Genomic DNA, 26,419 nt, shown 5'->3' on the forward strand with positions numbered 1-26,419 from the left:
TCTTCCCTCCTTGCCCCTCCTCTTCATCCCCCTCCTTCCCTTCTTCCCCTCCCCCTCCTTGCCCCTCCTCTTCCTCCCTCCTTGCCCCTCCTCTTCATCCCCCTCCTTCCCCTTCTTCCCCCTCCCCCTCCTTCCCCCTCCTCCTTTTCCTCCTCCCTCCCTGCCCCCTCCTCCTCATCCCCCCTCCTCCCCTTCTTCCCCCTCCCCTCCTTTTCCTTCTCCCTCCCAGCCCCCTCCTTTTCATCCCCCTCCTCCCCTTCTTCCCCCTCCCCTCCTTCCCCCTCCTCCTTTTCCTCCTCCCTCCCTGCCCCCTCCTCCCCCTCCTCCTTTTCCTCCTCCCTCCCTGCCCCCTCCTCCTCATCCCCCCTCCTCCCCTTCTTCCCCCTCCCCTCCTTTTCCTTCTCCCTCCCAGCCCCCTCCTTTTCATCCCCCTCCTCCCCTTCTTCCCCCTCCCCTCCTTCCCCCTCCTCCTTTTCCTCCTCCCTCCCTGCCCCCTCCTCTTCATCCCCCTCCTTCCCCTTCTTCCCCCTCCCCCTCCTTCCCCCTCCTCCTTTTCCTCCTCCCTCCTTGCCCCTCCTCTTCATCCCCCTCCTTCCCCTTCTTCCCCCTCCCCCTCCTTCCCCCTCCTCCTTTTCCTCCTCCCTCCCTGCCCCCTCCTCTTCATCCCCCCCTCCCTCTTCTTCCCCTCTCCCCATCCTTCCCCCTCCTCCCTTTCCTCCTCCCTCCCTGCCCCCTCCTCTTCATCCCCCTCCTTCCCCTTCTTCCCCCCTCCCCCTCCTTCCCCCTCCTCCTTTTCCTCCTCCCTCCCTGCCCCCTCCTCTTCATCCCCCCCTCCCTCTTCTTCCCCTCTCCCCCTCCTTCCCCCTCCTCCCTTTCCTCCTCCCTCCCTGCCCCCTCCTCTTCATCCCCCTCCTCCCCCTCCTTCCCCCCTCCCCCTCCTTCCCCCTCCTCCTTTTCCTCCTCCCTCCCTGCCCCCTCCTCTTCATCCCCCCCTCCCTCTTCTTCCCCTCTCCCCATCCTTCCCCCTCCTCCCTTTCCTCCTCCCTCCCTGCCCCCTCCTCTTCATCCCCCTCCTCCCCTTCTTCCCCCTCCCCCTCCTTCCCCCTCCTCCTTTTCCTCCTCCCTCCTTGCCCCTCCTCTTCATCCCCCTCCTTCCCCTTCTTCCCCCTCCCCCTCCTTCCCCCTCCTCCTTTTCCTCCTCCCTCCCTGCCCCCTCCTCTTCATCCCCCTTCTTCCCCCTGCCCCTCCTTCCCCCTCCTCCTTTTCCTCCTCCCTCCCTGCCCCCTCCTCTTCATCCCCCCCTCCCTCTTCTTCCCTCCCCCCTCCACCCTCCTTCCCCCTCCTCCTTTTCCTCCACCTTCCTCCTGGCCCCTCCTCTTCAATCCTCCCCTCCCCTCTTCTTCCCCTCATCTCCCCATCCTTCCCCCTCCTCCCTTTCCTCCTCCCTCCCTGCCCCCTCCTCTTCAATCCCCCCTCCTTCTCCTTCTTTTCCCCCTGCCCCTCCTTCCCCCTCCTCCTTTTCCTCCTCCCTCCCTGCCCCCTCCTCTTCATCCCCCCCTCCCTCTTCTTCCCCTCTCCCCCTGCTTCCCCCTCCTCCCTTTCCTCCTCCCTCCCTGCCCCCTCCTCTTCATCCCCCTCCTTCCCCTTCTTCCCCCTCCCCCTCCTTCCCCCTCCTCCTTTTCCTCCTCCCTCCTTGCCCCTCCTCTTCATCCCCCTCCTTCCCCTTCTTCCCCCTCCCCCTCCTTCCCCCTCCTCCTTTTCCTCCTCCCTCCCTGCCCCCTCCTCTTCATCCCCCCCTCCCTCTTCTTCCCCTCTCCCCCTCCTTCCCCCTCCTCCCTTTCCTCCTCCCTCCCTGCCCCCTCCTCTTCATCCCCCTCCTCCCCCTCCTTCCCCCCTCCCCCTCCTTCCCCCTCCTCCTTTTCCTCCTCCCTCCCTGCCCCCTCCTCTTCATCCCCCCCTCCCTCTTCTTCCCCTCTCCCCATCCTTCCCCCTCCTCCCTTTCCTCCTCCCTCCCTGCCCCCTCCTCTTCATCCCCCTCCTTCCCCTTCTTCCCCCCTCCCCCTCCTTCCCCCTCCTCCTTTTCCTCCTCCCTCCCTGCCCCCTCCTCTTCATCCCCCCCTCCCTCTTCTTCCCCTCTCCCCCTCCTTCCCCCTCCTCCCTTTCCTCCTCCCTCCCTGCCCCCTCCTCTTCATCCCCCTCCTCCCCCTCCTTCCCCCCTCCCCCTCCTTCCCCCTCCTCCTTTTCCTCCTCCCTCCCTGCCCCCTCCTCTTCATCCCCCTCCCTCACCTTCTCCCTCCCTGCCTTTCCTCTTCATTCCCCTCCTTCCCCTCCTCCTTTTCCTCCCTCCCTCCCCACCCCCTTCTCTTCTTCCCCCTCCTCCCTTTCCTTCTCCTTCCCCCTCTTTCCCCTCCTCTTCCTCCTACCCCCTCCCCTCCTCCTTTTCCTGCACCCCCCTGATAATGTTCCCTAGTTGGGTCACGAAACGCCTGGGAGGGAACCACCCAGTTCGGAGAGAGCCACAGGGACCTCCACAGTTGTCCTCTTCCTGTCCATCCTCTTGGTCCTCTCCCATCTCCTCCTCCTCCTCCTCCTCCTCCTCCCTTCTAGCCCTGATGATGTTCCCTAGATGGGTCATGAGACGTCTGGAAAGAAAAAAGCCAAGCTCAGAGATCACCAAGGACCCCACAGTCCTTCCTCCTCCTCCTCCTCCCTTCTAGCACCGATGACGTTTCCTAGTTGGGTCATGAGACGTCTGCAAGGGAACCACCCAGCTCAGAGAGCACCAGGGACCCCACAGTCTGTCCTTCCTCCTCCTCTTCCTCCTCCTCACACCGATGACGTTCCCTAGTTGGGTCCTGAGACGTCTGCAAGGAAACAGCCAAGCTCCTCCTCCTCCTTCCTCCTCCTCTTTCAACTGATGACGTCACCTAGTTGGGTCACAAAACGTCTGTAAGTCAACCACCCAGCTCACAGAGCCCCAAGGACCCCCACAGCCCTCCTCTTCCCCTTCCCCCTGTCCCTCCTGCTCATCCTCCTCTCTCCTCCTCCTCCTTCACCCGATAATGTTCCCTAGTTGGGTCATGAGACGTCTGCAAGGAAACCAGCCAGATCGGAGGTCTCCAAGGACCCCACATTTCATCCCAGAGTTGTAAAAAATCTCTTCCGTTAGTATTTTCCCTCCCCTCCATTTTGTTCTCATCCCCTGGAAAGGACCGAAAATGCCAGCTCACCGGATCCCCATGAGCTCATTTGGAATTTATTATCCCAGATTTGTGTGAAAAGCCTTACACATACTCTCTCTCTTCTTTTTTTTTGGGAAAGAAAAATAAAAATTAAACCTTTGAAAGACAAGACTTTAAACCTTAAAAACGATCCTATATACGCTGGTCCTTAACCCCATGCCAGCTTTTTTTTAACTTCCGTGGGCTTAAATGCACGCGACGCCACGCGACGCCATCTCGGTTAGATCCTGGCTTGAAGCTGGCAGGGAGCGACAGCCCGGATGGCGGCTTGGTTTATGAATTGATATCGATATTTAATGAATTTAAGAAGAGTGGGTTTATCGGGAAATCCGGTCCAGGCTGCTTCGTGGCTCGATTACAACGTTGGGAAAGTTTTTCGTGGAGTTTTTCTCGCCTCCGGAAAAGTCCTGTGGGGGGGGGGAGAGGACAGGCGAGGGAATTAGCTCATTTTTTTTTCGAGGCGGAACGGAGTCGACACAATTGGGCCCTTGCCAGAAGATGCAGGAATATTCCTTTTAAGGGATTTGCGGCCTCTCCGATCGGAGGAGGCGAAGGAAGCCGAGGAAATTCCATAGGAAGAAATGGCGGTCTTTCTCCCTCGGCGGTATAATCTGATTTTTTCCAGATGTTGCAGTACCTCACATCTGGAAAGACCGGCAGCTTCTCGAGAGCGGCCATCTTGACCCGGCCTGTGGGGAATTCGATAGAGGGAGTCCTCAATTTAACGACCGCAACTGAGATCTAATTTCCATTGCTCAGCATAAAGATCGGCAGCCTTGGCGACTTGAAGACTTCGTGGACTTCAATTCCCAGAATTCCTCAGCCTGACAAGATGGCTGCGGAATTCAGGATGTGAAAGGCCACAGATTTACGGCTTGTGGACTTCAACTCCCAGAATTCCTGAGCCAGCCAAGATGGCTGCGGAAATCAGGGTGTGGAAGGCCACAAATGTATGGCTTGTGGACTTCAACTCCCAGAATTCCTTAGCTGGCCAAAGTGGCTAGAGAATTCTGGGAGAGGAAGTCCAGAAATTTAAGATTTGAGGACTTCAACTCCCAGAATTCTTTTCAGGTCATAAGTACGAGGCCCGGTTGTAAGTGTAAGGACTTATCATAAGTGTGAGGGCCAGGTGTGAGTGTGAATGAGGGCCAGTCATACGAGTGAGAACTGTGAGAAGTAGTTATAAGTGCGAGGATCAGTCATACGTTTGAGGACTACATACTTCTGAGGAGCAGCCATAAGTCACAGGACTGGTCATAAGTATGAGGACCAGGTCGTAAATATGACTGATCATGTGTGATGACCAGGTGTGAGTGTGAGCACCAGTCATAAGTGTGAGGAGCAGCCATAAGTCAAGGACTAGATGACCTCTGAGGTCCCTTCCACCTCTGCCATCCTCCGATTCTGTAAGGGTCTCCTGCCTGACCAGGGGGTTGGACTAGATGACCTCTGAGGTCCCTTCCAGCTCTGCCATTGTAGGATTCTGTAAGGGTCTCCTGCCTGAGCAGGGGGTTGGACTAGATGAGCTCTGAGGTCCCTTCCACCTCTGCCATCCTCCGATTCTGTAAGGGTCTCCTGCCTGACCAGGGGGTTGGACTAGATGACCTCTGAGGTTCTTTCCACCTCTGCCATCCTACGATTCTGTAAGGATCTCCTGCCTGACCAGGGGGTTGGACTAGATGACCTCTGAGGTCCCTTCCAGCTCTGCCATTGTAGGATTCTGTAAGGGTCTCCTGCCTGAGCTGGGGGTTGGACTAGATGACCTCTGAGGTCCCTGCCATCCTACGATTCTGTAAGGGTCTCCTGCCGGAGCAGGGGGTTGGACTAGATGACCTCTGAGGTCCCTTCCAGCTCTGCCATTGTAGGATTCTGTAAGGGTCTCCTGCCTGAGCTGGGGGTTGGACTAGATGACCTCTGAGGTCCCTTCCACCTCTGCCATCCTACGATTCTGTAAGGGTCTCCTGCCCGAGCAGGGGGTTGGACTAGATGACCTCTGAGGTCCCTTCCAGCTCTGCCATTGTAGGATTCTGTAAGGGTCTCCTGCCTGAGCTGGGGGTTGGACTAGATGACCTCTGAGGTCCCTTCCACCTCTGCCATCCTACGATTCTGTAAGGGTCTCCTGCCGGAGCAGGGGGTTGGACTAGATGACCTCTGAGGTCCCTTCCAGCTCTGCCATTGTAGGATTCTGTAAGGGTCTCCTGCCTGAGCTGGGGGTCGGACTAGATGACCTCTGAGGTCCCTTCCACCTCTGCCATCCTACGATTCTGTAAGGGTCTCCTGCCTGAGCTGGGGGTTGGACTAGATGACCTCTGAGGTCCCTTCCACCTCTGCCATTCTACGATTCTGTAAGGGTCTCCTGCCTGAGCTGGGGGTCGGACTAGATGAGCTCTTAGGTCCCTTCCAACTCTTGTCATCCTAGGATTCCTGCTTACATTTTGTTCCTCGGCCGTGCGGTTTTTTCCAAGCAAGAGACTAGAATTATAAGCTCATTTTTTCTCCCTCTGGGTATTTTTTTTTTATTTTATTTTTTGTAATCATCATTTTTTTTTAATAACAGTCTGTCATCCAGTTTATAAAACGACGGCCTTTTTAATTGCTAGGATCAAATTCGGAAAAGTCTAGGCTGGGCGCAGCTAGCAATTTCCTCCCGGAAAACGAGCCTATATGATTAAAACGGGAGAGGGGGGAAAAAAACAGCCTTGCTGTTTGCTTGCTGGTGGAAATCACAGCGGCAGGTCCCGGACTTACGACGGTTCATTTAGCGGCCGTTCCACGTCACGCCGCCGCTGAAAGAAAAGGGATTGAGGACTGGTACGGAATCGCATTGAAGAAAGGGACCGTTTTGCACACTTAGCGACCGTCGCAGCGTGTCCACACACAAATACACACACAACCACACGCTTGGCCACTGGCTTCTATTTATGACGGTCTGGGTGTCCCCTTTTGTGACCGTCGGACCCGCAACGCCAAAGGGGGAAGACAGGTTCGCTTGATGACCGGGTGGAGGATGAACGTCTGCGAGGATTCGCTTTAACAACGGTGGCCGGGGAAGGTCCTAAAACGGGGGAAAACCTCACGTAATGACTCACTTAGGGACAGAAATGGACGTAAGCCGAGGACGAGCTGCGCGGCGAGATCTCGTCCTGTCTTTTCTCTTTCTTTGGCGGGAGAGTTCAAATCCGGAGGGATTGGAATACGTGGTTGCTGAACAGGCATTTGTCTGGAAGGATACGGGGCTCTCCTGCTGGAGCAGGGGGATGGACTAGATGACCTCCGAGGTACTTTCCAACTCTGTCATTCTGTAAGGGTCTCCTGCTTACGCAGGGGGTTGGACTAGATGACCTCCAAGGTCCCTTCCAACTCTATGATTCTGTAAGGGTCTCGTGCTTGAGCAGGGGGGTTGGACTAGATGACCTTCAAGGTCCCCTCCAACCCTGTCTTTCTATGATTCTGTAAAGGTCTCCTGCTTGAGCAGGGGGCTGGACTAGATGACCTCCAAGGTCCCCTCCAACTCTGTCTTTCTATGATTCTGTGAAGGTCTCCCGCTTACGCAAGGGGTTGGACTAGATGACCTCCAAGGTCCCTTCCAACTCTCTATGATTCTGTAAGGGTCTCCTGCTTGAGCAGGGGGATTGGACTAGATGACCTTCAAGGTCCTTTCCAACTGTGTCTTTCTATGATTCTGTAAAGGTCTCCTGCTTGAGCAGGGGGCTGGACTGGATGACCTCCAAGGTCCCCTCCAACTCTGTCTTTCTATGATTCTGTAAAGATCTATCGGTTGAGCAGAGGGTTGGACTAGATGTACTCCCAGGTCCCCTCCAACCCTGTCTTTCTATGATTCTGTAACTAGATGACCTCCAAGGTCCTTTCCAGCTCTTTTTATTCTATGATTCTGGAAGGGTCTCCTGCTGGAGCATGGGGGCTGGACTGGATGACCTCCGAGGTCCCTTCCCGCTCTGTCCTTCTGTGGAGACGATCTCTGGGATCCTGAGCTGATCCAGGCCGCCCGGCAGCTGCGCAGCTCTTTCGAAACCATGCACACAACCGGGGATCCGTGTAGAGTCGACCCTCTTCGCCCCTCGTACGAGGAGTTCGTCGCCTTCTCCGGATTTCTGGATTCGAGGTTCTGCTTTTTTTTTTTTCCCCTCTCCTCCCAAGCCGGCTTTGGCGTTGCCGTGCCGCTTGCTTCTTCCTTGGGGAACCCCCAAGACCTTGGGGAACCTCATCTCCTTGGTTCTTCTTCCGGTTGTTTATCCAGGCTGGCTTCGGCCTGCCTTCTCCTGGGGGCCTCGCATAACAACAACAACAACAACAACTATTATTATTATTATGGATCATCGCACAGTCAGCCAGATGTTCAGACTGGATGTGGCATTTTGTCTACCTATCGAGTCCTTACCCAGGACCTGGGAGAGGCAGATGTGGATGTTTGATGGTATTACAGGTATCGTCGCAGGATGGAAGCAGTTCCTAGTAAGGCCGCCTTTTGCAATTGACTAATAGCGAATTTGTCAATGCCAATGGTGTTCAAGTGGTGCTCCAGTTGTTTTGGGATTGTACCCAAGGCGCCTATGACTATTGGTACTACCCTTGCTTGCTTTTGCCACAGTCTTTCTATTTCTATTTGTAGGTCTTTGTATTTTGTGATCTTCTCCAGTTCTTTCTCGTCTATTCTGCTGTCTCCAGGCACTGCCACATCCACTATCCAGACTTTTTTGTCTTTCTTATCGACAATTGTTAAGTCTGGGGTGTTACGTTGCAGGTGCTTGTCTGATTGAATTCTGAAGTCCCAGAGCAGTTTAATTTTATCATTTTCTATGACTTTCTCTATTTTATGATCCCACCAGTTTTTGTTATTATTATTATTATTTGTCAATGCCTGTGGTGTTCAAGTGGTGCTCCAGTTGTTTGGGATTATTATTATTATGATCCATAATAATAATAATCCCAAAACAACTGGAGCACCACTTGAACACCATTGGCATTGACAAATTTGCTATTAGTCAATTGCAAAAGGCGGCCTTATTAGGAACTGCTTCCATCCTGTGACGAGATCTGTAATACCATCAAACATCCACATCTGCCTATCCCAGGTCCTGGGTAAGGACTCGATAGGTAGACAAAATGCCAAATCCAGTCTGAACATCTGGCTGACTGTGCGATGATCCATAATAATAATAGTAAAGTTGGAAGGGACCCTGGAGGTCATCTAGTCCAACCCCCTGCTCAGGCAGGAAACCCTATAATAACAATAATAATACAGTTGGAAGGGATCTTGGAGGTCATCTAGTCCAACCCCCTCCTCAGGCAAGAAACCCTATAATAATAATAGTAGTAGTAGTAATAGTAGTAAAGTTGGAAAGGATCTTGGAGGTCATCTAGTCCAACCCCCTCCTCAGGCAAGAAACCCTGTAGTAGTAGTAGTAGTAGTAGTAGTAGTAGTAGTAGTAGTAGTAGTAGTAGTAGTAGTAGTAGTAAAGTTGGAAGGGACCCTGGAGGTCATCTAGTCCAACCCCCTGCTCAGGCAGGAAACCCTATAATAACAATAATAATAAAGTTGGAAGGGATCTTGGCGGTCATCTAGTCCAACCCCCTCCTCAGGCAAGAAACCCTATAATAATAATAATAAAGTTGGAAAGGATCTTGGAGGTCATCTAGTCCAACCCCCTCCTCAGGCAAGAAACCCTGTAGTAGTAGTAGTAGTAGTAGTAACACCATTTCAGACAAAGGGCTGTCCAGTCTCTTCATAATAATAATATGATGATGATGATGATGATAAAGTTGGAAGGGAACCTTGGAGGTCATCCAGTCCAACCCCTACTCAGGGAAGAAAACCTTAGATCATTTCGGACAAAGGGCTGTCCCAGTCTCGTCTTTAGAAACTTCTAGTGTGGAGCATTCACCGCTTCTGGAGGCAAGGAGTTCCACTGGTGAATTGTTGTAACTGTCCGGACGTTTCTAGAGGATTTTCCGCTCGGAACTTGGAGGGGGGAGGGGAGGGCCTGTTCTTGCCGACTTCTCGTGACCGAACTAGGGAACATCATCAGGGCTAGAAGGGAGGGAGGGAGGAGGAGGATGGGGAGGGGGTGGAAGAGGACGAGGAAGAGAGGGGGAGGTAGAGATGGAGGAGGAGGAGGAGGGGAAGGAGGAAGAAGACTGTGGGGGTCCTGGTGCTCTTGGAAGTTGGGTGGTGTCTTCTTGCAGACGTCTCGTGACCAAACTAGGGAACATCATCAGGGAGGGAGGAGGAGGAGAAGGAGGAATGATTGGGGTCCTGGGTGTTTTGGAGTGGGGGGCGGGGGCTTTGTAGCAGACGTCGGATGACCGAACTACGGAACATTGTCAGTGCTAGAAGGGAGGGGGGGTTGTGAAGAAGAGGAGGAGGAAGGACTGTAGACTCCATGGTGCTCTCTGAGCTGGGTGGTTTCCTTGCAGTACGTTCATGACCCAACTAGGGAACGTCATCAGGGCTAGAAGGGAGGAGGGGAGAAGGACTGTGGGGTCGTGGGTTTGTCTGAGCATGGGGGTGGCCTTGCAGACATTTCATGACCCAACTAGGTAATGTCATCAGTGACAGAAGGAAGGAAGGATTGGAGAGAGAGAGAGGGGGGGGAGGAGGAGAAGGAGGTGGCAAGGACTGTGGGGGTCCTTGATGCTTTCTGAGTTTGGGGGTTTTCTTGCACAGTTTCATGACCCAACTAGGTAATAGCTAGAAGGAGGAGGAGAGGGGAGGAGGAGGAGGAGGAGGAGGAGGAGGAGGAGGAGGAGGAGGAGGAGGAGGAGGAGGACTGTGGGGTCCTGGGTGCTCTCTGAGCTGGGTGGTTTCCTTGCAGACGTTTCATCACCCAACTAGGGAACATCAAGAGGGATAGGAGGAGGAGGAGGAAGAAGAGGAAGAAGAAGAAGAAGAAGAAGAAGAGAAGAGGAAGAAGAAGAGGAGGAGGAGGGGAAGAAGAAGAAGAGGAAGAAGAAGAAGAATGACTGTGGGATGCTTGGTGGTCTCTGAGCTGGGTGGTTTCCTTGCAGACGTTTCATCACCCAACTAGGGAACATCAAGAGGGGTAGGAGGAGGAGGAGGAGGAAGGAGAAGAGGAAGAAGAAGAAGAGGAGGAGGAGAGGAAGAAGAAGAAGGAGGAGGAGGAGGAGGAGGAGGAGGAGGAGGAGGAGGAGGAGGACTGTGGGATCCTTGGTGGTCTCTGAGCTGGGTGGTTTCCTTGCAGACGTCTCACGACGAAACTAGGAACATCGATGCTAGAAAGGCGACGGTTTTGCAGAGAGGAGAAGTAGGAGGAGGAGAAGGGTGGAGGAAGAGGAGTAGGACTGTGGAGTTGTTCACGCTCTGATCTGGGTGGTTTCCTCGCAGACGTTTCATTACCCAACTACGTAACATTATCAGTGCTAGCGGGGAGCGGGGTTTGGAAAGAGGAGTAGGACTGTGGGGTCCTTGGTGCTCTCTGAGCTGGGTGGTGTCCTTCCAGACGTCTCGTGACCCAACTGGGGAACATCATCAGTGCTAGAAGTGAGAGGGGTTTGCACAGTGGGGGGGAGGAGGAGGAGGAGGAGGAGGAGGACTGCATAGTCCTTGCCACTCTCTGAGTTTGGTTATTTCCTGGAAGACATTTCGTGACCCAACTAGGTAATATCATCAGTGCTAGAAGGGAAGGAGGGGGTTACGTGGAAGAGGAGGAAGACTGTGGGGTCCTTGGTACTTTCTGAGCCTGGTAGTAAGCGTAAGGACCAGTTGTTAGTCACTTGAGTCAGGGCCGTTGTAAGTTTGAACGATGGCCAAATGAATGGTTGTAATTTAAGGGTCCCCTGTAGTGGGCTTGGAAACAAGGTTTGGAGAATTCTGGGGTGAGAGGAGTAGCAGCACCTGGGGTCAGAGTTGAATCCTTATGTAGTCACGAGGGAACTAACTCCAACTCTCTTTTGAGTCCTGTTGGCCCTTATTTAATTCGAACCAGGGGCCCACTTTTAGCCGAGAAGATTCCTTTCCACAAGCTTTGAGCAATAAACCAGTTTAGTTGAAAGCTTCCTGTGCAAAGGCTTTTAGCAATAGATCAGTTTAGTTGAAAGATTCCTGTGCAAAGGCTTTCAGCAACAGATCAGTTTAGTTGAAAGATTCCTGTGCACAGGCTTTAAGCAGTAAACCAGTTTAGTTGAAAGATTCCTGTGCACAGGCTTTTAGCAATAGATCAGTTTAGTTGAAAGCTTCCTGTGCACAGGCTTTCAGCAACAGATCAGTTTAGTTGAAAGATTCCTGTGCAAAGGCTTTCAGCAACAGATCAGTTTAGTTGAAAGATTCCTATGCACAGGCTTTAAGCAGTAAACCAGTTTAGTTGAAAGATTCCTGTGCAAAGGCTTTTAGCAATAGATCAGTTTAGTTGAAAGATTCCTGTGCACAAGCTTTAAGCAGTAAACCAGTTTAGTTGAAAGCTTCCCATGTGCAGGCTTTCAGCAATAAACCTATTAAAAGATTCCTCTGTGGAGGCTTCGAGCAACAGATCAGTTTAGTTGAAATATTTCTGTGCATAGGCATTTAGCAATGAATTAATTGAGTTGAAAGCTTTATGTGCACAGGCTTTCAGCACTAAACCAGTTGAGTTGAACAATTCTTATGCAGAGGCTTTTAGCAATGAATTAGAGGAGCTGGAAGTTTCCTGTGCACAAGCTTTCGGCAACAAATCAGTGGAGTTGAAAGATGCCTGTGCATGGGCTTTTGACAACTAATAGGTTTACTGCAGTTGACAGATTCCTGTGTACAGGCGTTGAGCAATAGATCACTTGAGCTGAGTGATTCCTGTGCACAGGCATCTAGCAGTAGATCATGTCAGTTGAAAGGTTCCTGGGTTTTGCTTTCAGGAATAACTCAGATTAGTTGAAAACTTCCTGTGCACAGGCTTTCAGCAATAGATCAGTTTAGTTGAAAGATTCCTGTGCACAGACGTTTAACAATACATCAGCTTAGTTGAAAGATTCCTACGCGTAGGCATTTAGCAATGAATAAATTGAGTTGAACGCTTTATATGCACAGGCTTTCAGCAATAAACCAGTTGAGTTGAACGATTCCTGTGCAGAGGCTTTTAGCCGTAGATCAGTTGAGTTGAAAGCTTCCCGTGCACAGGCTTTCGGCAATAAACCAGTTTAGTTGAAAGCTTCCCGTGCACAGGCTTTCGGCAATAAACCAGCTTAGTTGAAAGCTTCCCGTGCACAAGCTTTCAGCAATAAACCAGCTTAGTTGAAAGCTTCCCGTGCACAAGCTTTCAGCAATAAACCAGCTTAGTTGAAAGCTTCCCGTGCACAAGCTTTCAGCAATAAACCAGCTTAGTTGGAAGCTTCCCGTGCACAAGCTTTCAGCAATAAACCAGCTTAGTTGAAAGCTTCCCGTGCGCAGGCTTTCAGCAATTAACCTGTTGAAAGAGTCCTCTGTGGAGGCTTTGAGCAGTAAACCAGTTTAGTTAAAAGCTTCCCGTGCATAGGCTTTCAGCAATAAACCAGTTTAGTTGAAAGCTCCCCGTGCACAAGCTTTCAGCAATAAACCCGTTTAGTTGAAAGCTTCCTGTTCACAGGCTTTCAGCAATAAACCCGTTTAGTTGAAAGCTTCCCGTGCGCAGGCTTTCAGCAATAAACCTGTTGAAAGATTCCTCTGTGGAGGCTTTGAGCAATAGACCAATTGAGTTGAAAGATTCTTGTCCGTAGGATTTCAGCGAGAAACCAGTTTAATTCACGTGTGTAATCTGGTCTTTTTTGGCGCCCGAAAACCGACTCGTTCCTTAAGAACAACGTAACGTTTTGAGTGCCGATTGTGGCGGTCGAGAAAGACGCTTGATATCCTTCTCGTTCTTTCCCCCCCCCCCGCCCTTTGCTCTCCCTTTTCCCAGCGCGAACGTCGGGAAGGGCACCGGCGGCATGGCGGACATGGAGCAGAACCTCAGCCTGGCCGACGCGCTGACCGAGCCCCCGCCGCAAATTGAGGAGGAGGTGAAGCGGGATTTCATGGCCAGCCTGGAGGCCGAGAAGTTTGACGACGTGATCGGGGAGAAGGTGGGCAAGACGGATTATGTCCCGCTCCTGGACGACGAGGACGGCGACGGCGGCGGTCCGAAGGCCGAAAACCAGGAGACGAAAGCCACACCGCGGGCCGAGAACCTTCCTCGGGAGCGTGAGTGTTGCCGCGCGGCCGGGAGTTGGGTTGGGCATAAAGCGGGACAAAGTTGACGTCGAGAAGTCGGGCTCCGTTCTCGTCGGCCTGGGCCGAGCGGTTGTCCTCGACTTAACGACCAAAATTGAGCCCTTTCCGTCCGTTTCCGTGGCTAAGCAGGAGTTTTTGCCTCAACTTACGACCGGGTTTTTTGGGTCATTAAGTGAATCGGCAAAACCGAGCTCCCCCCCCCCGGTTGACTTTGCTTGAGATTTCTGTGGCAAATTGGGGAGATTGGCCCCGTTTTACGACCTCACTTGCCCCGGTCGCTAACTGAATCGCTGCAGCGGTTCGGTTTTGAAGAGACCGGACAGCTGTTTGTCTGAAATGGCATAGGTAGGGGGTTGGACTAGATGACCTCCAAGGTCCCTTCCAACTTTATCATTATTATTATTATTAATTTCTTTCCTTTTTCTTCTTTGTTTCTTCTTCTCATCTTTTCTTCTTCTTTCCTTCTTTTTCTTCTTTTCTCCTTTCCTTCTTTTCTTCTTTTCCTCTCTTTTTCTTTTTCTTTTCTTCTTTCATTCTTCTTCGTTTCTTCTTCTCTTCTTCTTCTTTCTTCTCCTTTCCTTCTTTTCTTTCCTTCTTTCCTTCTCTTCTTTTCATCTTCCTTTCTTCTTCTTTTCTTTTCTTCTTTCCTTCTCCTTTCCTTTTTTCCTTCTTTCCTTCTCTTCTTTTCTTCCTTTCTTTTCTTTTCTTCTTTCTTTTCTTCTTTTCGACTTCTTTCTTCGTTTCTTGTTCTTGTCTTTTCTTCTTCATTTCTTCTCTTCTTTCCTTTTCTTTCCTTTTTCTTTTTCCTTCTTTTCTTCTTTTCTTTTCTTCTTTTCTTCTTCTTTTCTACTTCTTTCCTTTTTCGTTTCTTGTTCTTGTCTTTTCTTCTTCATTTCTTCTTCTCCTTTCCTTCTTTTCTTCTTCGTTTCTTCCTCTTTCTTTCTCTTTTTTCTCTTGTTTTCTTCTTTCGTGTGTGTGTGTGTGTGTGTGTGTGTGTGTATACACATACATATAGGTCTTTGGTTATTCGGGTTTTCTCCCGCGCCAAATTGGAAGTGTCTTGGCGACGTTTCGACGAAGTCCCATTCGTCATCCTCAGGCTGGTGTTTTCGACTTCGTGCTTCTAGGAGCAATGATAATCTAGAAGCACGAAGCCGAAAACACCAGCCTGAAGATGACGAATGGGACTTCGTCAAAACGTCGCCAAGACACTTCCAATTTGACGCGGGAGAAAACCGGAATAACCAAAGACCTACATACAAACACCCGCGAAAACCTCAGAAAACAAATACACACACACACACACACACACACACACACACACACACGTTTTGGATTTCTGGCTTGCTCTGAATCCGCTCCGCCCCTGACCGTTGCACTCTATCTGATTTCCTCGGACGGTCCAAGAGGGATGGCAAAAGGCTTCGGCACGGAGAGCTCCTGCCCCTGGCAAATCTCTTCGGCTTTGGCCGGTGATCTCGTTCCTTTTGCAAATCCCTTGAAATCCTAGATTATTATTATTTTTCTTCTTTTAATTTGGATGCAGGCCTTCCTTCTCCGGGAGGCGCTGTCTCCTCAGCTTTGGGAGGAAAAGACAGAAGGAAATTTCATTTCCACGGGTGTGTAATTATCTGGCTGGCTCCCCTCGTTCCTCCGGGCTCTGCTTTTTAATAAGATATAATAGGGCCGTAATTTAGCAAAGAAAACGGTTCAGTGGCCAGACTGAGGATGTATTTAGTTCCGCTCTGTGAACTCCCGGAATATTAGAGGCGATAATTGGGGCGGGTTTTTTTTTTTTTGCTTTGCCCAGCTTTTTCCCAGGGCTTTGGTTTTTTTTTTTTTCATGATTTATTAGTTCCTTTTATTATCTCATATAATTTCATTTTATTCTTCACTTTTAGGAGAGAATACTGATTGTTTTATTATTTCATTTGACGTTATTGGGATTTATTTTACTTTATTTTTTTTTTATTTCCTGTTCTTGTTTTGATTATTTCATTTTATTGTTAAGGAACAGAATTTACTTTTATTATTTCATTTTAGGAGAGAAGCTCTTACGATGTCATTATTTCCTTTTATTCAAATTTATTTTATTTTTTTATTCTTGTTTTTTATTATTTCATTTTATTATTAGGGGACATCATTTACTTTTATTGTTTCACTTTATGAGATAAGCTCTTTTTTATGTTATTATTTCCCTTTATTCGAATTTTATTTTAATTTTTTATTTATTCTTGTTTTTTATTATTTTATTATTAGGGGACATAATTTACTTTTATTGTTTCACTTTATGAGATAAGCTCTTTTTTATATTATTTCCTTTTATTCGAATTTTACTTTATTTTATTTTTTTATTTATTCTTGTTTTTTATTATTTCATTTTATTAGGGGACATCATTTACTTTTATTGTTTCACTTTATGAGATCAGCTCTTTTTTATGTTATTTCATTTTATTCAAATTTATTTTATTTTATTTTTTATTTATGCTTGTTTTTTATTATTTCATTTTATTATGAGGGGACATCATTTACTTTTATTATTTCATTTTATGAGATAAGCTCTTATTATGTTATTATTTCCTTTTATTCGAATTTATTTTATTTTATTTTTTATTTATGCTTGTTTTGTATTATTTCATTTTATTATTAGGGGACATCATTTACTTTTATTATTTCATTTTATGAGATAAGCTCTTTTTATGTTATTTCCTTTTATTCGAATTTATTTTATTTTATTTTTTTATTTATTCTTGTTTTTATTATTTCATTTTATTATTAGGGGACATAATTTGCTTTTATTAATTCATTTTATGAGATAAGCTCTTTTTTATGTTATTTCATTTTATTCGAATTTATTTTATTTTTTATTTATGCTTGTTTTTATTATTTCACTTTATTATTAGGGAACATAATTTTATTTTGTTATTTCATTTTCTGAGATAATGCCTTATTATTTTATTATTTCATTTTACTCGAATTTATTTTATTTTTTATTATTTAATTTTATTGTTATTTAATATAATTTAATTTTATTATTTAATTTTATTATATATCTTATTATTTTATTTTATTTGAATTTATTTTATTTTATTTAATATAACAATAATAAGAACAACAAAACAACAGCAGCAGGAACAACAACAAAACAACAACAATAATAATAAGTTGGAAGGGACCTTGGAGGTCATCTAGTCCAACCCCCCGTTCAAGCAGGAGACCCTTACAGAATTGTAGAATAACAGTTGGAAGGGACCTTGGAGGTCATCTAGTCCAACCCCCTGCTCAGGCAGGAAACCCTACAACATGTCAGACAAATGGCTGTCCAGTCTCTCCTTAAAAACTTCCAGTGTTGGAGCATTCACCGCTTCTGGAGGCAGGTTGTTCCACTGGTTAATTGTTCTCACTGTCATTATGTTTCTCTTTAGTTTTAGGTTGCTTCTCTCCTTGATTAGTTTCCATCCGTTGCTATAATTATTTTATTTTATTATTTAATGTAATGTAATGTAATAATATAATAATAATATAATATAGTATAAAATATAATATAATAATATAATATAATATAATCTATAATCTATATAAATAAAAATGTAAATGTTCATTTGTTCAAAATCTTAAATCTCCGAAAGTTCTTCACCGATTGCTTTGAAATTTTGACAGAACGTTGCATTCGAATACGCGCGTGTTTTTATATACCTATATTATACAGATGTCACACCTGTGACAGATAAAACATGCTTTTTTTGAAAAACAGCGCCATCTGTTGGATATAATCTCTATATCTGCACACACAATGGAACAACAAAAAATATTGTATACCCACAAGCATTGTGAAATTAAACATATTACAAACGTGCCCTTTCTCTTTTCTTTCTTTTCCATTTAACTACACTGAGCCACAGCAATGTGTGGCTGGGTACAGCTAGTAATATATAATATAATAATTATAATTATAATATAATATAATATATGACAATATAACATAACATAATATAATATATAATTATTTTATTTATTTATTTATTGGATAATATCTCAACCTCAAATGTTAAAATGCAAACTGGCTTAAAAATGAAAGGAAATCATAAAATCACAGCACTTCATTTAGTGCCATTTCAAGTTATGGTCTGGAGAAAGTGACTTTTGACCGTTTTTCACATTTATGACTCTTAAAGCCGGCTGGGGGATTCTGGGAGTTGAAGTCCATCTCTCTTAAAGTATGCTGGCTGGGGGATTCTGGAGTTGAAGTCCCTCTGTGTTAAAGCATGCCGGCTGGGGGATTCTGGGAGTCGAAGTCCTCCCCTCTTAAAGCATGCTGGCTGGGGGATTCTGGGAGTTGCAGTCCCCTATTAAAGCATCCTGGCTGGGGGATTCTGGGAGTTGCAGGCCCCTATTAAAGCATCCTGGCTGGGGAATTCGGGAGTGGAAGTCCCCCCCCAAAGCATGCTGGCTGGGGGATTCTGGGAGTGGAAGTCCTTCCCTCAAAGCATGCCGGCTGGGGGATTCTGGGAGACGAATGCTTGCTGAGCTGGGTGGTTACTTGCAGACGTTTCGTGACCCAACTAGGTAGCATCATCAGTACTAGAAGGGTGTGGGGTTTGTGGAGGAGAGAGGGAGCCGGAGGAAGAGGAGGAGGAGGGACCGGTGGGGGGGGGGTCCTTGGTGCTCTCTCATCTTGCTGGTTTCCTTGCAGATGTCTCGTGACCCAACTAGGTAACATCATCAGGGCTTCCCCTTTAAACAAATTGGCTGGAATCCACTCCCTCCCCTTCTGATTTTATTCACTCTTCGGCACCACCACAACCGAGCTCCACAACGTCCCTGTGCGAAACGCCGGGATTCAGGTCATCTGGGTCTTCTGAACTCCGCTCGCTGAGCAGAAGGCCCCGGAAAGTTCCGCCTACACGATCCTCAAATCCCTCCTCCCCCCCCACCCAGGATTACATAACGGACCCACTAAGAGGATTAGCCCAAACGTATCAAACCGGGATGTCTCCCGCCGTGTCGCAAAGGCTGCTGGCTGAACTCGGTTAAGCCTCTTTTGTGTGTGTGTGTGTGTGTGTGAGAGAGAGAGAGAGAGAGAGATGATGGAAAAGATCAAAATCCGATGTTGGAGAGCCGTGCGAGAAAACCTCCGCAAAGCTGATCGATTCTATCAAAATTTGGCAAGCCAGCCAGGGAGGTTGTCAACGCCGGATCGGCCCGGCAACGGGAAGGCCACAAAAGGGAAAAGCGGGAGCCTCGGAGTGCCATTGACCATCCGTTTGTCGTCTTCTGGATGTGTTTCTCGGGGTTGTCTTTGAACGGGGTTACACAACGGCCCCTTGGAAGACGCGCAGTTCTGGGGAGCTTACCTCAGAGATACACAAAGCCCTTCACGACAGCAAGGGGGGGGGGACAAAAGACAAAATGTGGGTTCCTGGGTGGCATGTGGGGTTAGGGGTCGTCTTGCAGACATTTCGGGACCCAGCTAGGTAACGTTCTCAGCTCTAGAAGAGAAGGGAGTTGCTTATATATCATCGTTCTTGCCCTGATGATGTTAGCTAGTTTGGTAATGAAATGTCTGCAAGAAATCCACCCAGCTTAGAGAGCGTCAAGGACTTCATAGTCTATTTCCTCCTCTTTCTCCTCCTCCTCCTCCTCCCTTCTAGCCCTGATGATGTTCCCTAGTTGGGTCATGAAACGTCTGCAAGGAGACCACCCAGCTCAGAGAGTACTTAGACCCCCCCCAATCCTTCCTTCCTTCCTTCCTTCCTTTCTTCCTTCCTTTCTTCCTCCTCCTCCTCCTCCTCCTCAGGAAACCTTGACAAGAAAAACCAACATTAAACCAAGATGACAAAGAGAACTAACCCCGATGGCCACCACCGGGGGGGAGAGAAAAAAAGGACGCAGGATGCTTGAAGTCACCAAAACTCTTTAATTTCGGGGTCTGCTCCTCCTCCTCCTCCGTTTAACTTGCCTTAATCCAAGTTTTTCAGGAAGTCCTCGCCTTAATGACGATTCGCTTAGAATCCGTTCCCAGTTGCGACGCCCCTGGGGGAAAGAAAAAGCGACCGGCGACCCGTTTTCCCACACACCGTCGCCGCCTCCCCCGGGATCCAAATTCGGGTGTTTAGCGACGGACTCGTGTTCACTACGGCCGTGTCGTGCTGGGGATCCGCCGATCCCCTTTTGCGACCTTCGGACGAGGGGAGGGGTGCCGCTTCCGCTTAACGACCGAGTTCCTAACGCAAGGAGGGCAGGGATTCACTTAACCCCGTCATCAAACGGAGCGAAATTCCCTGAGCGACGGAAACGGGGGGGTCATAAAGCGAGGACTACTGGTACGATGAACCCTGGATCTCCTCCAGAAGGTTATTTAGAGAGATTTTTGCACGGTAGATTAAGACAGATGATTGACAGGCCCTCCCGGAGGAGGAAGATGGCCGTCGGGCCATCTGAGGAAACGGGTGGACCTTCAGCTGGTCCAAGAAGGTCTGTTGGGGTAGAAGATTGGGGTTCCTCAGGTCCCAAGGGTCCCCCCAACTAATGTGGAGGTCTCTCTTCTAGGTCCTTCTGCAATTGGACCGGCAGCCGTGATGGAGAATGGCGACCACGGACTCGAGAGCAACAGACCAGGTAAGACGTTGCGTTGACGTTCTCCATCCGCTCCAAAGCCGCTTCCTCATGTGCATGTCGCTGCTGGGGCGTGTGTGACGTGTCGTATGTGTGAAGCAGAAGCTGGGAAGCCCGACCTGTCCGTCTTCCTCCCGTTCCCTTGTCCGTCGGCCGAAAAATGTGGCCTTTGGACGGAGTTGAGTTTGATGGAAACCCATGTTGACGTCCTTCAAGATTGACTTCCTTCAAGAAGGGTCAACGGGGTCTATCTCGAGTGTGGTGTGAAAACGTTCTGAGGTTTAGCCCGGGACCCTCGACAAGTCTTTTAAGGTGTGTGTGTTGTGTGGACTTCAATTCCCAGAATTCTCTGGCTGACAAGAATGGACTTCAAGTCCCAGAATTCCTCAGGGCCTTCTGCTTTGATGGAGAAGCGAGGAAGGCATGGATTCTAAACCAATATGTCTCAATTTTGGCCATTTTTAAGGCGTGTGGACCCCAAATCGCAGCATGCTGGCTGATGCATTCTGGGAGTTGAAGTCCACTCAATGTTGGTTAGGGAATTCTGGGAGTTGAAGTCCACTCAATTTTTGCTAGGGAATTCTGGGCGTTGTAGTCCACTCAATTTTTTTTTCTAGAGAATTCTGGGAGTTGAAATCCACTCAGTTTTTGCTAGGGAATTCTGGGAGTCGAAATCCACTCAATTTTTGCTAGGGAATTCTGGGAGTCGAAATCCACTCAATTTTTGCTAGAGAATTCTGGGAGTCAAAATCCACCCAGGTTTTTTCTAGAGAATTCTGGGAGTTGAAATCCACTCAATTTTTTTTTAGAGAATTCTGGAAATCGGAGTCCACTCAGGGTTTTTTTTTCTAGAGAATTCTGGGAGTCAAAATCCACTCAGTTTTTGTTTTTTTAGAGAATTCTGGGAGTCGATATCCACTCAATTTTTTTTCCTAGAGAATTCTGGGAGTTGAAGTCCACTCAGTTTTTTTCTAGAGAATTCTGGGAGTCAAAATCCACTCAGTTTTTGTTTTTTTAGAGAATTCTGGGAGTCGATATCCACTCAATTTTTTTTCCTAGAGAATTCTGGGAGTTGAAGTCCACTCAGTTTTTTTCTAGAGAATTCTGGGAGTCAAAATCCACTCAGTTTTTGTTTTTTTAGAGAATTCTGGGAGTCGATATCCACTCAATTTTTTTTCCTAGAGAATTCTGGGAGTTGAAATCCACTCAATTTTTTTCTAGAGAATTCTGGGAGTTGAAGTCCACTCAATTTTTGCTAGGGAATTCTGGGAGCTGGTCTATTCAGTGTTGACCAAGGAATTCTGGGAGTTGAAGTCCGTAATGTTGGCTAGGGAATTGGGAGCTTTAAGTCCACCCAATTTTTGCTAGGGAATTCTGGGAAAACGAAGTCCACTCAACGGCGCGTTGGGACTTGACTTGTCCACTCAAAGTCGGTTCAGGTAAATAAATAAACAACTACACAAATGAAGAAAAAAATCAGTTTTGTTTTATTTTTCCCACCCCCCCTCCTTTCGGAAATTGTCCCCCTCCTCAAATCCTTGACTCAAAACACTGAGGGGGGGAACCCCCCCCAAAAAAATTCAATATTGTCAGGAACGGGTTTTTTTTTTTTTTTTTTGCACGATCTCTGTGACGTCCTGTTTTTCTTCCACCATCCCGGTTTAAAGCCGGTTTGGAGCTGATCCCTTTTTTTTTTTTGCGACGGATTATTTAAAAATAGCGACGGCTTAGTCTTTTCCTTCCCTTCTTTCCTCCCTTTCCGTTTTGCAGAGGATTGTCTTCTTAGGGACCAGGTTTTACTCCGAGTATTAGCGAACCCTGCTCGCGGTTGTAAGGCGACGAGGGATTTGAACTCGACGGACCATCTGACAGCATTTAAACCGGCTTTGATAAACCGGCTTTCGGAGAAAGCTTCCCCCCCCCCGCAGATTTGCAAAGAAAAAAAAAAACTCGGTGGGGGGGTTTTTAGATGCTTGCAGCTAGTCCTCAACGTAGCGACGAGAATCGGGCCCAGAATTCCTGTGGTTGAGTGGGAAGCGAGAGAGTTGGGGCATGGGAAGGAAGATACACCTTGGAGGAAGCACCCGTTGACCTGGGCTTACGACCGCTGGGGAGCCCACAATTTCTGTTGCTCAGCGAGAGAGGGAGGGAAGGAAGGAAGGAAGAAGAAGGAGAGAACAAAGGAAGGAAGGAGATGGGAGGGAGGGTGGATGGATGGAAGGAAGTAAGGAAGGAAGGAGAAGGAGAGAAGGAAGGAGATGGGAGGAAGGGTGGATGGATGGAAGGAGATGGGAGGATGGAAGGAGAAGGAGAGAATGAAGGAAGGAGATGGGAGGAAGGAAGGAAGGAAGGAAGGAAGGAAGGAAGGAAGGAAGGAAGGAAAGAGATGGGAGGGAGGATGGATGGAAGGAAGGAGGAGAGGAAGGAAGGAGATGGGAGGGAAGATGGAAGGAAGGAGAAGGAGAGAACAAAGGAAGGAAGGAGATGGGAGGGAGGGTGGATGGATGGAAGGAAGGACGAGAGGAAGGATGGAGATGGGAGGGAGGGAGGGAGGATGGATGGGTGGAAGGAAGAAAGGAAGGAGATGGGAGGGAGGATGGATGGAAGGATGGAAGGAGGAGAGGAAGGAAGGAGATGAGAGGGAGAGAGGATGGATGGATGGAAGGAGATGGGAGGATGGAAGGAAGGATGGAAGGAGAAGGAGAGAATGAAGGAAGGAGATAGGAGAGAGGATGGAAGGAAGAGGAGAGAACAAAGGAAGGAAGGAGACGGGAGGCAGAGAGGATGGATGGATGGAAGGAAGGGGAGGGAGGGAGAGAGGAAGGAAGGAGGGAGGGATGGAAGGGAGGAAGGAGGAGAGGGAGAGAGGATGGATAGATGGAAGGAGATGGGAGGATGGAAGGAAGGAAGAGGAGAGAACAAAGGAAGGCAGGAGACGGGAGGGAGGATGGAGGGATGGAAGGAAGGAAGGAGACGCGAGGGAGGATCGATGGAAAGAAGGAGAAGAAGGAAAGAGACGGGAGTGAGGATGGATGGAAGGAAGGAAGAAGGAGATGAGAGGGAGAGAGGATTGATGGAAGGAAGGAAGGAAGGAAGAAGGAGAGGAAGGAAGGAGATGAGAGAGAGAGGGGATGGATGGATGGAAGGAACAAAGGAGATGGGAGGATGGAAGGAAGGAAGAGGAGAGAACAAAGGAAGGAAGGAGATGGGAGGGAGAGACGATGGATGGAAGGAAGGAGGTGATTGGAGGGAGGGAGAGGATGGATGGATGGAAGGAAGGGGAGGGAGGGAGAGAGGAAGGATGGAAGGAAGGAAAGAAAGTTGGGAGGGAGGGAGGGAGGGAGAGAAGGAAAGATGAACGGAAGGAAGGAGAGGAGGAGGTTGAAGAGAAGAAGGAAAGGATGGATGAAGGATATGGGAAGGTGTTGGCTGGTTTTCACCCTTCCGGGAATTCTAGAGCAGAATTCTGGGTTGGTGGTCCGTATGGAGGGGAGGAGGAAAAGAGCGGATGGCTTTGTGGGACGGGCAAGTCCGTGCGCATGCACGATCACTTGTTGCTCATGCGAGTGAGATCCCGAGGGCTCGCGCGAGCGAGGTCTTGAGGACTCGCGCGAGTGAGGTCCTGAGGGCTCGCGCGAGCGAGGTTTCGAGGGCTCGCGCGAGCAAGGTCTTGAGGACTCGCGCGAGTGAGGTCCTGAGGGCTCGCGCGAGCGAGGTTTCGAGGGCTCGCGCGAGCGAGGTCTTGAGGACTCGCGCGAGTGAGGTCCTGAGGGCTCGCGCAAGCGAGGTTTCGAAGGCTCGCGCGAGCGAGGCTCCGAGGACTCACGCGAGCCAGGCCCGAGGACTTGCACGAGTGAGGGCCCGAGCCCCTGCGATGTACACGCAAGTGGGGCACGCTTGCCCACGACACTCGCACGAATGAAGCCCCGGGCGCTCGCAGGAGTGAGTCCCTGAGCGCCTGCGACCCTCACACGAGTGAGGCCGCGAGCTCCCACGACACTCGCCTGAGTAGGGCCGCCCGCGTGCAGCCCGTTTGCAGATAGACCACGGACCGGTAGTTGGGGGGTCCCCCGTGCGAACGAATTGATACGTCGAGGAAGAGTCGTCTCCCATCTCCTTTGCCTTCCGGGTCTCGGCGTTGTGACGTGTGCATCGTGATTGTCTTTGTGTTGTGTAGCATGGTGAGGTTGGTCTGGGCCATTGCTGCTTTGGGGTTGCCGGGCGGGACATCTGAGAAACTTTCCTGGACTGGAAAAGAGGTCTACAACAGCTTGCTTGGAACCCACAAAGTCCTTACAACAGTTTGACACACACACACACACACACACACCCAGCGTTAGATTCCTGGTTTCTGGATCTGCTGGACACAGTGATCTTCTGAGCATTGAGATGCTCAAACGGTTGTGTTGTCAAACCCAGAACCCACTTCCTTGCCGTTGCCCTTTGGAAGGGTCAAAGGGGACCTCAACGAGGCGACTTCCCTGAGCAGATGTGGTTGAAGTCCATGGCTGCTCCCAAAATCCAATCAAACGTGAGCTGGAAAACAGGCTACTATACTTCAGACTTTTTTTTTCTACCCTAGACTGATGTCGCTCCTCTTCCAATATCTGTGATAATTCAGTAACCACGATGGTTAAAATTTCAAGGAGATATTCAGAGCTTTGCTTACATCCCTCCCTCTGCCAGTGTTGGGAATTGACTAGTCTGATCCCAGCCAGTTTGTTGGGAATTGACTATTCTACGAATCCCAGCAAGTTTGTTGGAAATTGACTAGACTAATCCCAGCCAATTCGTTGGGAATTGGCTGTGCTAATCCCAGCCAATTTGTAGGGAATTGACTATGCTAATCCCAGCCAGTTTGTTGGGAATTGACTAACCTAATCCCAGCCAATTTGTAGGGAATTGACTAGACTAATCCCAGCTAATTTGTAGGGAATTGACTAGACTAATCCCAGCTAATTTGTAGGGAATTGACTATGCTAATCCCAGCCAATTTGTAGGGAATTGACTATGCTAATCCCAACCAGTTTGTTGGGAATTGACTAACCTAATCCCAGCCAATTTGTAGGGAATTGACTAGACTAATCCCAGCCAGTTCATTGGAAATTGACTAAACTAATGAAAGCCAATTTATTGTGAATTGACTACATTAATCCCAGCCAATTTATTGGAAATTGACTAGACTAATCCCAGCCACTTTGTAGGGAATTGACTAGACTAATCCCAGCCAATTTGTTGGGAATTGAATACAATACAATTTGTTGGGAATTGACTATAATTCCAGCCAGTTTGTTGGGAATTGATTCGACTAATCCCAGCATGTTGGGAATTGACTCGACTAATCCCAGCCAATTTGTAGGGAATTGACTCGACTAATCCCAGCATGTTGGGAATTGACTCGACTAATTGCAGCACATTGAGAATTGACTCGATTAATCCCATCCAATTCAATTGACTTGACTAATCCCAGCATTTTGGGAATTGACTCGACTAATCCCAGCATTTGGGGAATTGACTCGACTAATCCCATCCAGTTCGTTGGGAATTGACTCGACTAGTCCCAGGCAATTTGTAGGAATTGACTTGACCAATCCCGTCATGTTGGGAATTGACTCGACTAATCCCAGCATGTTGGGAATTGACTCGACTAATCCCAGCCAATTTGTAGGGAATTGACTCGACTAATCCCTGCCAATTTGTAGGGAATTGACTCGACTAATCCCAGCCAATTTGTAGGAATTGACTAAACTCTTCATGTTGGGAATTGACTCGACTAATCCCAGCCAGATCCTTGGGAATCGACTCATCCCAGTCACCTTTGCCAATAGATGAGATCCACACAGCCCCTCCCCACCTTCTCCCCATTGGGGAAGGTGGCTCAGATCCGAATGCTTCACCCAACCCCGTTGGGGATCCCCGGGGCGAAGGCAGGCCCATCGCCACAACCTGTTCCCTTGCGGCTGGTTGGTTGCTCCCCTTTCTGACGACCGTCTTGGGGACGCCCGCTCCTCTCAGCTTCTCCTTGGCTGGCTGACGCTTTGCTTGCTCGTCGCCTCCGTGTTCACGTTTACTAACCACTGAATGCTTTTGTGCCCTCTCCCTGTCTCCTGTGGCCTTCCCCCTCTTCTTCCTCTCCTCTTCCTCCTCCCCTCTCTTTCTCGTTTCCTTCCTAGAAACCTAGACCCCCCACCTCCCCCACCCCGGAGGGGGGGGAGGGCTGTTCTCCACCAGAGACCGCCTCCTCGTTCTGCTTTGCTTCCCGTCATTGCACTTAAAAGCTACTAGTCCTCTGCCTTTTCAAGAGCTCTTCCTTTCACTTGCCTGGAGATTGCGGGGCTGAAGAATGAAGAGGGTAGATCCGGGGTGGGCC

General features: G+C 48.9%; 1 protein-coding gene across 17 annotated transcripts in view; it reads left to right on the top strand.

Annotated features, from left to right (window-relative positions):
* Positions 1-26,419, top strand: part of LOC120319679 (microtubule-associated protein 4-like) — a 166,366-nt gene that overhangs the window by 31,712 nt on the left and 108,235 nt on the right. For all 17 annotated transcript variants that reach the window (XM_039368760.1, XM_039368764.1, XM_039368766.1 and 14 more), the window contains exons 3-4: positions 13,124-13,404; positions 19,984-20,052. In XM_039368760.1, the coding sequence (XP_039224694.1) occupies positions 13,152-13,404; positions 19,984-20,052 (322 nt within the window). In that variant the 5' untranslated portion in view covers positions 13,124-13,151. The remainder of the gene's footprint in view (positions 1-13,123; positions 13,405-19,983; positions 20,053-26,419) is intronic.

Source organism: Crotalus tigris, unplaced genomic scaffold, assembly GCF_016545835.1.
Source record: "Crotalus tigris isolate CLP2741 ecotype Arizona unplaced genomic scaffold, ASM1654583v1 scf7180000020932.1150333, whole genome shotgun sequence".
NCBI lineage: Eukaryota > Metazoa > Chordata > Lepidosauria > Squamata > Viperidae > Crotalus > Crotalus tigris.